General features: G+C 38.9%; 1 protein-coding gene across 6 annotated transcripts; it reads left to right on the top strand.

The window, feature by feature from the left end:
- Positions 1 to 1,936: 1,936 nt before the first annotated feature.
- Positions 1,937 to 11,337, top strand: mgat1b (alpha-1,3-mannosyl-glycoprotein 2-beta-N-acetylglucosaminyltransferase b). Of its 6 annotated transcripts, XM_008421539.3 has the most exons (4): positions 4,555 to 4,634; positions 4,733 to 5,055; positions 7,266 to 8,451; positions 8,868 to 11,337. In XM_008421539.3, exons 3-4 carry the CDS (start codon positions 7,612 to 7,614, stop codon positions 9,567 to 9,569), a joined length of 1,542 nt encoding a protein of 513 aa, XP_008419761.1. In that variant the 5' UTR covers positions 4,555 to 4,634; positions 4,733 to 5,055; positions 7,266 to 7,611; the 3' UTR covers positions 9,570 to 11,337. The 6 variants fall into 6 exon arrangements, with proteins under 6 accessions (XP_008419763.1, XP_008419762.1, XP_008419760.1 ...); XM_008421541.3 differs by lacking the exons at positions 4,555 to 4,634; positions 4,733 to 5,055 and adding an exon at positions 1,937 to 3,025; XM_008421540.3 differs by lacking the exons at positions 4,555 to 4,634; positions 4,733 to 5,055 and adding an exon at positions 3,621 to 4,353.
- The last annotated feature ends 1,168 nt before the right edge of the window (positions 11,338 to 12,505 follow it).

Raw genomic sequence — 12,505 nt, 5'->3', positions numbered from 1 at the left:
GCATTTCATATCACAGATTTTAACAGATCAGCAGATTTTAACTTATAGTAGTTTTCCACCACAGCACTCATAGAAGACATGGTCTATCGTTTCAATGTCACTTTCAGAGATACTAAGACAACTTCTATTCCATCACAGTTATTATTATAAGAATGTTATTTTTATTTTATTTTCTCAGGGAATAAAGCTTCGTTTAGACAACTTCTAATTGTGTAGTTATTGAATTTTTGGTCAGTGGATTATATTCTGTTAACAGATAGATTTGGTAATTGTGGGGGTATAGCATATCATATTTTTAATCTGAATAATAAATTGTTAAACAATCTGGTAAATTCAACTTTTTGGGGAAAATAATTTATATTTTGCAGAATTGTTCATACTTTAACATACAACCATCCAATCATCCATTAAGTGTATGCTTAATGGATGGAAAAGACCAAATGTTCTTTTCCATCCATTCTTTGTAAAATAATGACTTATTGCGAAGTAGTATGAATCTGCTATCCCATATGACAGTGGAATGTGGCGAGTATTAATATACATGGAGCATTTTCTAGTATAATGACACTTGTTTATGGAATTCTGATAGTTGAATGGGCAATTTATGTATACTGAATCAGCTACAAGTAGCAGCTTATGAAGTCATTTAACAAAACTCTATATTTATTTGTTAAATATATAATTGGGGACACAATACCAAAATAATTGAGAATTTTTGAATCCTAAGAGTTCTGATAAGGCATTCGAAGTCAATTACTTTCAGACCACCATGTCTACTTTCTTTGACCATGTGACCTTTTCTTAGGTAGTGTGCTCTGTTTCTCCAAATAAAGTTCATGTTCATTTGATTGATAGTTTTAATTAATCTATTTGAGACAACAATGCTACAAGTTGAATATATTAATCTTGACAAATTTTCCATTTTTGATGGATAAATTGGTCTTAAAATACAAAGGTTTATTTGGAGCCATGAGTTATGTTTGGAATTACATTCTTCAATTTTATTTTCAAGTGTTAAGAATTATATGGGTTTACACCCAACTTGGAATTTTGGACAATTTATTTTCATTTAGTTTAACATGAGACTCTCTGGCACATATGCCACAATTTGTACTGCTATTTTCTTTGTGCAAGAATATTTTGACTGTTATTTTCTTCTTCCTATGTTTTAATTTATGCTCCCCGTGCCATATTTTGTGATATGTTAACAATTATGTGTCGTTGTTTTTTACTTAAATAATAAAGAAGCAATAATAATAATAATAATAATAATAATAATAATAATAATACCTCTCTTTGGGCTGCCACCTTATCGTGGTGGAGGGGTTTGAGTGTCCCAATGATCCTAGGAGCTATGCTGTCTGGGGCTTTATGCCCCTGGTAGGGTCACCCAAGGCAGACAGGTCCTAGATGAGGAACCAGACAAAGTGCAGCCCAAAGACCCCTTATGATGAACACAAACTTTGGACTTTGTTTTCCCTCGCCCGGACGCGGGTCACTGGGGACCCTCTCCGGAGCCAGGCCTGGAGGTGGGGCACGATGGTGAGCTCCTGGTGGCCGGGCTTTTACCCACGGAGCCCGGCCGGGCTCAGCCCGAAGAGGAGACGTGGGTCCCTCTTCCGATGGGCTCACCACCTGTCCGAGGGGCCAAAGGGGTCGGGTGCATTGTGCCATGGGCGGCAGCCGAGGGAGGGGACCCTGGCGGTCTGATCCTCGGCTACAGAAGCTTAATGTAGCCGAGGGGGGTATTCCGGGAGTATGGGGTACCGGGCCCTTTGATACGGGCTGTCAGGTCCCTGTATGACCTGTGTCAGAGTCTGGTCCGCATTGCCGGCAGTAAGTCGGGCTCGTTTCCGGTGAGAGTTGGACAAGGCTGCCCTTTGTCACAGATTCTGTTCATTACTTTTATGGACAGAATTTCTAGGCGCAGCCGAGGTAGTGAGCTTTTCCATTACATAATTTGTTCCTCGCTAATGTGAGTGTAGAGTGACCGTGCAGCAACTGTGGTCAACTCTTTGCTGATGTTTGCAGTGACACAAAGGAGAACTTTGAGGTTCTGCTTCAGACGAACTCAGATAAACCCAGATATTTTATTTTGTTTGCATTGCTGGCCCAAACATAAGCCGCAAAACAGGCCCTGTTCAAAAATTACCTTCCTGTTCCATGATGATGGTCTGACTGGTTAACTGTTAAGTCAGGATGTCATACAGCTGTCATAACAAAGTGTATGATGATCTAACTCCTACGTCTGACACGGGTCAGGCATTGATGGACGCAGGGACTGAGCAGTGAGTTCAGAACTGGTGTTTATTGAGGGATCGGCTTTTCACAGTCAGACAGGCCAGGGTCAGTCAACGAATCCAAATCCAGATCAGGCAGTTCCTGGCCTTTCTGTCTGGCCCTGTCAGATTTCAGGGTCAGATGGAGGGCCATAAAGACTTCTGCATATTTTTGGCAGACTGCATGCAAGTTGGTGCACTGCTGCCTCTGTCTGGTGGAGATGGCGAGACAGCCTTAAATAATGTCATGTTTCAAATGCAAAGTTCATAAGCACTTTGTAGACATTGATGGAATACTGTAGGATTAATTAGCTGAAGAAAGTCAAGACTGACAACAAATGACACAGTAATTTAACATTAACACATAAAGCTACTAACTTTTTAAAGTTTGATAATTACATGTCATAATATATATAGGTCGTATGATTTCTTGGTTAGTGTCAAAGACATTTTAAACAATTTCAACTTTGCATTAAAGTGTCATTATTTACTGAATGACAGTTAATGACAACAGTCATAAACATTTATGAAGACTCCTTCATGTCCATGGCAGGTGTTGTGTCACCTTTGTTGCCACCCCTTCAAATAAAGTGTTACCCAATTTGATTGAATGATGTGCTCAGTGTTTGCTTCTGTCTCCCTGACCTCTTCTCCTATGTCCCAGGAAAGGAGAAGAGATTTATCACCAGCTGAGGAGACGTGGTGCTTCTCTGGACTGGAGCAGAGCCTGTTTCACTATGGATCCAGTGAGGCTTTTAATGACATATATTCCTACCATGTGATATCACCCAGTGTTTAAAATGTTTGTGTGTAAAATTTGCATCTGTCTGGCATCCTGGAGAAAAAAATAGTAAGAGCCTGTACTGTCAAAATGTGTGTAATGAAATAGTGTGATGCAAATTAAATAGGTGTCATACTATTTAATTGGCTACAAATAGATACACTTGCATTTTATTGTTGTAGGTCTGTGTGATACTATTCTCTGTATTAGGACAGAGTGGTTTAAATTAAATCTTGCACACTAAAAAAATCTTTAAAAACTAAAGAATAACATAAGCTAACCAGAGCTAACTGGCCCTCTTAGCAAAGGAAGAGAAAGGAAGTGATCATGGGGTCCTCAGAAGTCCTGGTGTCCCCCAATCATGCCTGATTTTTTTTTATATTCTTTTCATGTCTGATGGTGTTGACAAAAATAAAGGACAAATTTCAATGGAGTTGGAAAATATATAAAAATGATTTTTAATTCAATTTATTAATACTTTTATAATTATTTATATGACTACTTATACTTAATTGTCATAATATATAAATTTTGTATTTCTTTAATTATTTTTAAATTATTATGATATATTGAGTTCTGCTCCTGGACAAGGGAGCATTGTAGTCATCCACTGACTGCAATGTTTTAAATAAAAAAATATTCAGCAAACACCTGGAAAACATACATTGTTGTGCTCACATGACTCAGGTTAGTTTAGTCAGCTATTTGAAAAAACTATATTTTGTGTATATTTTATTCAAATTTTGTGCTTTATCCATAGAACCTGTTTTGTGCCTATTCTCAAGAATCGCTGATTTTTGTTCACAATCAATTCCACTGTTGATAAAGTTTTTCCAATGAAAATGTTCGAGTTCTAGGATGTGTTATGTTAGTGTTTAATTTTGTGAGGGTTTTTTGTTTGCTTTGTTTTGTTAATTTTGGCTTTTTTGTTTTTGTTTTTTCTTGTTTTTTTAAGGATTCATCATTTCGGAACTACTCGGGTGAATTCGGTATTAACCAGTCATCAATCCGGAAGTGTAGTTTCGGCTAGTAAGAACTGAAAGATGCTGTCACCATACATCAGCGCCAGGCGCCTGTGAAAGAGCATTAGGATATAAAAGCAAAGCAAAGGACCCGGTGCAAAAGACAACGGGAAACATTTTCTTTAATATATCTAAATTGTTGCATTGCGTCCTTTTTGGATTTAAAACACAGTAGCAGTGGAGCGTCAGTCCCTGAGCAGATACTTTAGCAGCAACAGTTCTGGGAAGAGGAACCAGGAACCCCGGGCAATAATGGTGTTGGGCTGTGAAGGTGCGAGTGACCTGAAAGCTTCCGTAATAACGTACAGATATGTGGTGTGATTGGAAGACAGACGTTGGGAAGGGGCGGCTCGACCCATTGTTAGCTAGCTAACCAGCTAGCTTCTTGGTGCTTCAGCTGGATGAGTCTTAGGTCGAGCTCCAGAATCCCCTCTCACAACAAGCCAGATGTAAGTGGGATGAGTTTGCTGCATTCATGTCTTCAGCTTGAACAGGTTTGGAATGGAAGAAAAGTCTGCCTCTGTTCAGTGCTACTTATCAAGCTCACAGCAAGTTATGTTTGACGATCCTGACTACCTGCTGAAAAGAGTGCTGCAGTCAATGTTTGTTTGACTGAACCATGTGATAATCCTAGTTCTCTTTCAAATTAGTGCCTCAAAGGAGCTATACTTGAGGCTAACATAGCAAGCGGATGCGCTGCTCAGAGTAAAGGTACATAAATGGAGCAGGCAAAGTGAGCAACGTCGGCCGTCAGTATTAATCACTGTTAGTGAGCGACTAGCTGGAACTCAGCTGTGAGATTCAACCGGTCAGGTCCACGTTGTTGTCTGAAGGAGGGAGGAGCGGACTGGAGAACAACAGTGTCAGCTGGTGCAGTTTGAGTGAGGAGTAATGATCCTACCCCGTTCACGGTTGTCTTCTGTTTTGTGCGGAGCTTCATTAGCATCAGGAGAGAGCCGCCTATAGACTTCAGGTATGCTAGCTATTATTTCGTAGCCGTAAACTTGACGTCTTCGTTCGCTTAGCGCTTTTATTAGACGCATTAGTTCCTGCTCACCTTAAGAGGTTTTGACGTGGTTTTGCCTTCAAATTGCTCAGATGCTCGTTGCTAAACAAAGTTATTCTTTGCTACAAGTGGTTTTAGACTGATTTTCACCCAACGATTCAATTTGGCAATTTGTGATAATAAATTAGATATGGATGGGTCTAAGCAACATGCAGTCCACTGGAGACATGTAAGAGAAATCTACTCTGGTCCGTCAGTTTTTATAGACGCTTTTTGTTACATTACATCCGTGAAAAAGTAGAAAAGAGCAACTTTCACCAGACTGTTTAAGTATAAGTTTCTCTTTGCATGTCCGGATACGTATATTTCTGTTACAACGAAAATGTAAAAAAAAACCCCGACTGGTTAATCATGTAATTGATGTTGTATTCTCTCTTGTATTCAGGGGGAATCGTCATGTTTAACAGATCAAACTCTGAATTGTTAAATTATCTACAGAAAATAAGTTGTGGTTGTAAAGAAGTGACAATGATACTGTTGGGTGATGGTTTACTAGAGCACAGATAATTTAATTGGTCCTATCACAGAAGGAAGACACAGAGAGATGTCATTCTGATTACAGTGATTATTCTTGTTGAACGTCTGTCTGTACAAGATTATTGCTGTCCTATATTTGTCAGCAGTAATAGGTTTAGGTGTTTCTAATGCTGAGAAGCTTTCTGTGGTAGTCAGTCTAACCTGAACCTCCACTCACTTAAATCTATCTTGCATTATTTTAGGTAAACACACATTTAAGTCAGAACTGTTCTACATGCTTTGTTTTGATTCTTCCTGCTGGAGGTGTGCTACAAAAGGAAAAATCAGTTTTAAGAAAAATTGTGCCATTGTTCGTCAGCGTTATCACATAAAAAACTCTTTGGTTTGAACGTCTGGGATGTTATGTAAAGTTAGAAAGCCTATTGTGCCATGTCTTAAAGTTATTTTAGCCAAATATTTTCAGTGATACTTTAAGGGTGGGACTTGATTTAATAATCTATTGGTCAGTGTTCAGTGTTGCACAGAATCTGTTCTTATAAACTGTTACTTAACAGCTCAACTTTCTAGTTTTGGGGGGTTAATAGCTGTTAATAGCACATAGCTTTGTTGAAATAACAGAATTGTAAAACTACTTTCAAAAAGGAAAATTCTTTGTGGTATTAGTTAGCTGGTTGTAAAACTTGGAGAAGTACAAACAAAATGGGAAGAATGTTGAGGGTGACCTCCAAGTAAACCAAGTGTGCTATCATGTCAAAAAGTGTGCAACAAGATATGAAAGCCGTAAGGGTGGAAACAGGAGCAACAATGTCTGTGATTGATCAGCTAAACCACTTTGAAAAAAGAAAGTGACTCCAGTGGGCTAACGAGAAAGCAGAAATGAAATGGGGATTCTGTGATGAATCTATTAATCAGGAGGAACTGACTGCATTGGCGAAGGCAGACTATTAATCATCATTAATTCGGACAATAAAATCCTGAAGAGGTATAACAGATTATCAGTTCTGGTATTTTTTTATTGTGTCTCTGATGGGGAGGAATAAAAGCAACCTCTTGTATTTTCTTTCTTATTTTATTATTTAAATATGAGATTGTCTTTTTTTTGAGTGGCGGTAGTGGCAGCATCATGTTCTGGAACGTTTTTGCTGCAGGAGGAAATGGTGCACAAGGGAATAATATTCGATTCTCAACCACAGGAAAATTGCTTCATTTACTCTATCCTTGTCCTTTTTCTTCTGAAATTACTGACAAATGAAGGCCACTAATGCCTAATCATTAAAAGAAAAAGATATCCATAAGAAGTATTCAGTTTTGTACAGTTGAATGACTAGCTGATATTATTTGCAAGACATGAGTTTGGCTCCCACTGTGAGGGAATCTGGTGAACCAATAATTAGAGGTTCAATCATTAGACTGAACATTTGGTCCAGCGTTTCCACCACCCAGGACTCTTTGTGCTTAGAGTTTGCATGTTCTTCCCATGTATGTGTGGATTCTCTGAGAACATTAAAAACATCATAGTTACTGATTGGATCATAAAAACAAAAGGATACAATTGAGATCCAGTTACTGTTTTTTGTGATCTGTTATTGTCAACCATTTAAACGTGATGTGAACTGTAATCTTCCTGTTCTGTTTTTCAGGATGATGGGGAGCAGATAACCTCTACTTTTTGACATTTCTTCAACCTAAGTCAGCCCACCTTCCCTTTTTCTGAAAGCCGAGTCATTTTACCTCTCATTCATTGAGCTCTTCAGGATTTCATGGATTGCAGGAACTCCAGAGAAACATCATGCAAGTTTGTTTTAACTTGGCCTTCTGTCCTCCTGATACACTCCTGACAAATAATAAAAAAGAATGAAATGAAAACCATGTGAGCAGAAATATTATCCCTGTTTGTGTAGTATTGTAACCTTGGGTTGTTGAACTCCCATCCTGTTATCAAGAGATTCCCTACCAACATCATCCATTTTGTCTGGTTTGTAGGCCATGGTTCGCAAAAAAAGTTCTTTCATATTATGTGGTGCTTTCCTGTTTGTTGCCTGGAATGCGTTGCTTCTGCTTTATCTTTGGGGTCGACCTCCCATTGGCCGCCTTGGAGATGGTGGAGGAGTCGAACCAGGGGGAAAGGAGGAGTGGGGTGCTGGAAGGGGTAAAATGGGCCAAGTCAACCTTGCAGAAGAGATGATTCGGCTGGCAGAAGAAGTTGAAGTTCATCTTGATACCCAGAAAAAGCTACTGAAACAGATTGAAATTCACAGAGAAGTGTGGGCTCGGGAGAAGGATCTTGGGAAAAGGGAAACTGGTTCTAATATCAAAGAAGCAGGAGACCAACAGCAGCCTCAGAAAACTCTAAGACCTCTCAGAAACAGTGTGGATGCTGGGGACCAAACAAATACACAGAGGCCGGTTCATAAGGTAGCACCAAGCTTACCTTTAGAAGAGCCTAGTGAGAAAATCAGAAACATTGAAGTGACAACTCCCAATCCCAGCCCAGAATTCATTATTCCCATTCTGGTTATTGCTTGTGACAGAGTCACAGTGAAGCGGAGCCTTGACCGACTCATATCGTACCGTCCCTCTGCAGAACTATATCCAATCATTGTTAGTCAAGACTGCGGCCATGCAGACACAGCTCGTGTGATTGGTTCATATGGAGAGCAAGTGACGCATATAAAACAGCCAGACCTTGCTGACATCAAGGTCAGGCCAGAGCACAGGAAGTTCCAGGGCTACTACAAAATTGCCAGACATTATCGATGGGCACTCAACCAAGTTTTCAACACCTTTTCCCAGTCTACAGTGGTCATAGTCGAGGATGACTTAGAGGTGAGCTTTTTGACATATTTTTTCTCATTACCTACAGGTGTACAGTAGACATTATGTTTGAGTGATTAAACTCTGCAATTTACACATGCTGCACAGGCACTGTTGGGGAAAAATACTCCAAGCTACTTCTGTTCAACGTTAATGTTACTGACCTAATTAAAGCCCAAGCAATGGCTTTATTGATTATTTGGGAATTATTGACAATGACACACATAGTTGAAGTGTACCTAACTAATACAAATATAAAGTTTATTCCATAGTAATTATGATCATTGAAATTTAACTGACTGTAAAAGAAGAACTAGTGCCACTTTAGAATTATTGAGGTTAAACAGACGCCTTTGCTGGTTATATTTATCAGTTTGTACAGCATTCCTAAACTGAAAAAGCTAATGTGTATCTCTTCTCCTATTCAGGTGGCACCAGACTTTTTTGAGTATTTCCAGGCCCTGTATCCCATTTTACGCTCTGACCCCACCCTATGGTGTGTTTCTGCTTGGAATGATAATGGCAGAGACGCTTTGGTTGATCCTTCCAAAGCTGAGCTCCTTTACAGAACAGACTTCTTTCCTGGTCTGGGCTGGATGTTGCTGAAGGAGTTATGGAATGAACTAGAACCAAAATGGCCTTCAGCCTTCTGGGATGACTGGATGCGTCAACCTGAACAGCGCAAAAACCGCTCCTGCATAAGACCGGAAATCTCCCGGACTATTACCTTTGGCAGGAAAGGTGTCAGTTTAGGTCAATTCTTTGACCAATACCTGCGCTATATTAGGCTAAACACTGAGTTTGTGCCTTTCACCAAACAGGATTTGTCTTTTTTGCTAAAGGAGAAGTATGATGTAATCTTTGTTCAAGAGGTTTATAGCGCCACATTGGTGAAGATTGAAGATCTTCAGCATGGGGGTAATTTAAAAGGACCTGGGCCGTACAGGGTGCAGTACTCCAGCAGAGATAGTTTTAAAGTCTTTGCTAGAAATTTGGGGGTGATGGATGACTTAAAATCTGGAGTTCCTCGCACAGGTTACAGAGGCGTGGTCAGCTTCTTACATCGTGGCCGAAGGGTCTTCTTAGCCCCACCAGAGGGCTGGACGCAGTATGACATCAGCTGGAGCTGAGAGCCACCCAAAGTGTACAATAAATTTTGTTAAAGACTAATGCTCTCTGAGACCAAAGAATATTTGACACATTGAAGGCAACGCAACACAAATGGGACTGCTCATCAATGGAATAAGGTAGTGGTGATCCTTTTCAATAAGGGAAAACCTTTAGGGGGAAAAAAACTAAAACGGTTTAAAAACACTTACTGGCAATGTGCCTTGCTTTTTGGACCCTCGTCTTGTGTTCAGTTCTAAATGAGAACATCAGCAGGACTTCCCAATATTATTTGCAGTAGTTGCAGGTAGAAGGTAGAAGTCCGCACATCAATCCCTGGATGTGGAAAGAGACACGAGAAGTAAACTCAAAGGTCAGCATTTGATAAAGAATATCTGAAATAACTTCTATTTTCTTTATTTTTTCTTTTGACAAAATTATCCAATTCAGACTCGGTGACTTTGGGAGTCCTTGACACTAACTATAATTGTAAAAAAAAGTTTTATCTAAAATCAAATGGAATAAGTCAGCAAGGTTTTAGATTATTAAAAAAAATCAATGTTGAGCAAAGCTATTTTTCCTTTTGAAGTCCACTAGTTTACACAACTTATACCCAGATATAAAATAATGTGCTAAAGAAGCAGTAACACTAATCATATCTAGCAGCAGTAAATTGGGACTAAAAATACTCAACAGGTCTACATTGCACTCTTCTGGAATTCTGCACAGGAGGCAAGCAGTATTTTAAAATGTGACTGTTGAAAACACAAAGGCATAGTCTTTGATTAACATGTCTGACCAAAATTGTGTTAATTTGCTCAGATTCCAATATGAAAACAACACTGTAATATAAAGTATCTGATCCTATTTTAGGCCTACACATTCACTTATTGAGCTAGTGAGTAGTTCCAAATCTGCAGACCTATTTTTCAAATGGAGATTGTCTCAGCCTGTTACCAGTTTCTACAGGAGACTGCTAATAACCCCTTCAATCAGATCAGGTATGTCGAAGAAGGAACAGATCTGGAAGATCAAGGACCAGGGGCCTTGTCAGCCCCTGAGAATCAGCCCTGATTCTTAGCACAAACTCCCAAACATTTATCAAATGTTTTCCTGCTTCAACATGCATGATTTTAATTGGTGATGGATTAGGAGACTTTAAGATCTGATGACAAGCGTCTTTTGTGTTGGAGCTGGGAAACTTAAAAAACATGAAGGACACTAATGCAGTAACCTAAGCAGTAGTTTTGAGAACTACTGGAATGGATACTTATGCCATAAAAATGACCAGGATTGTTTTTGTCAGGTTTGTTTATGTATTTTACTTGACCAGCAGCAAATCAAAGGATGTTCTTGGTATTTCAGACCATTGAGATGGATAATTAGGAATTATTTGTTGAAATTAAATGCCATATTACATCAGGAGTGTGTCACTGGATGAATAAATGAAATGAGGTGCTGGAAATAAGTTTTTTAGTGGATGTCCTGAATTAAGTTTTTAAAACTGCAAATGAGACTGAACCGAGTTGGATCAGATCATCCTGATGATGTACATCCTGAGGCCCTGGAATGGGATGAATTTTAACAATGACATCTAAACTCATTTTTGTTGTTTTAGGTTCCATGTAAATCCAACAAATGTTATGTTTGTCCTGCAGCAAACGGGAGATTATCACTGTACTGTAATTAACTTTGTGTTATTAGAATACCATTTCTGTACGGTGATGTGAAAAACCACTGCCGGAACTGTTTATAACTTTATTACAGAATAAATTAAATCAAATATTTTGATATTTGTGTACTTACTGAAGAAGTCTCATCTGATTAATATTACTGAACTTAATGTTCTGTTCTTGGCATATTCATATGTTGTCACAGTGAAAAAAAAAAGATCAGACTGATTTAATCCACATAAATGCAGATGAGCAGAAGTTCACTTTCATGCAGTTAGATAAAAACTAACAGGATAGAGTTTGTTGATACAAAAAGCATTTGATCTTTAAATAGATATGTAGAAAGATAATGTGCTCATAAGTTTACATACCCTGCCAAAATGTATACCTCGAGTTTCGTTTCTGCTCAGCTGGAGAAGGTTATGGCACATCCACACATTTATGTGTTCTAAGCATCTGTTCTGTGTTTGATTAGTTTCAGTCACGTGGTGACATCGAAATGTAGAGCTGTGTATCATCTGCATAGTTATGGTAGCTGATCTTATTTCCTGTTATAACCTGAGCAAGTGGGAACATATAGATATTAAATAATAGAGGTCCTAGGATTGAGCTTGTGGTACCCCAAACAAAAGTCACCACAAGTTGACTTTTGTCAGGTGACTTCTGTCCACTTTGATGAGAAGTTTCCTATTAAAACAAAGAAATCTCAGTTCTTTATGTAAGATTCTAACCAGTTGAGCACTGGACCGGAGAGTCGGACTCAACTCTCCAGTCGATTCAGAAAATGTCATGGTCGACAGTGTCAAAAGTTGCATTGAGGTCCAACAGAACCAGCACTGTGGTTCTACAACAGTGTATTTATATGGATGTCATTGAACACTCTGTCTCTGTGATGTGGTGAGTATGAGAACCAGACTGAAGGATGTCAAAGTGGTTGTTTACTGTTAGGGAGTTACTTAACTATTTAAACAGCTTTTTCAATAATTTTGCTGATGAATGGGAGGATGGAGATCAGCCTGTAATTTTGAAGCAGTAAGTTGTCCAGATTGCCCTTTTTTATCAGTGGTTTGGTTGGATGGAGCCATTTATTATCAAACTGTATTTACTCATTTTAAATCATAATGATCACAGAAACTACCCAAATGACCCTGGTCAAAAGTTTACATGCCCCAGATCTTCATATCGTGTATTGCTCCCTTTAACATCAATGACAGTTTGGAGTCTCTTGTGGTTGTTGTGAGTGAGGTTGTTTATTTATTCTTGACGGTAAAACTGCCCCTTCTTCT

The sequence above is a fragment of the Poecilia reticulata genome, chromosome 11 (assembly GCF_904066995.2).
Source record: "Poecilia reticulata chromosome 11, P_reticulata-male-v2, whole genome shotgun sequence".
In the NCBI taxonomy this organism is placed as follows: Eukaryota; Metazoa; Chordata; class Actinopteri; order Cyprinodontiformes; family Poeciliidae; genus Poecilia; species Poecilia reticulata.
Note: the sequence above shows the minus strand (reverse complement) of the source record. Positions and strands in the feature narration are given on the sequence as shown.

What these genes read in the sequence shown, in the direction of transcription:
- mgat1b (XM_008421541.3), top strand. Translation starts at nt 7,612, where the DNA reads ATGGTTCGCAAAAAAAGTTCTTTCATATTATGTGGTGCTTTCCTGTTT. An exon ending in TAGTCGAGGATGACTTAGAG is followed by an intron (nt 8,452 to 8,867) that starts GTGAGCTTTTTG and finishes TCTCCTATTCAG; the next exon opens with GTGGCACCAGACTTTTTTGA.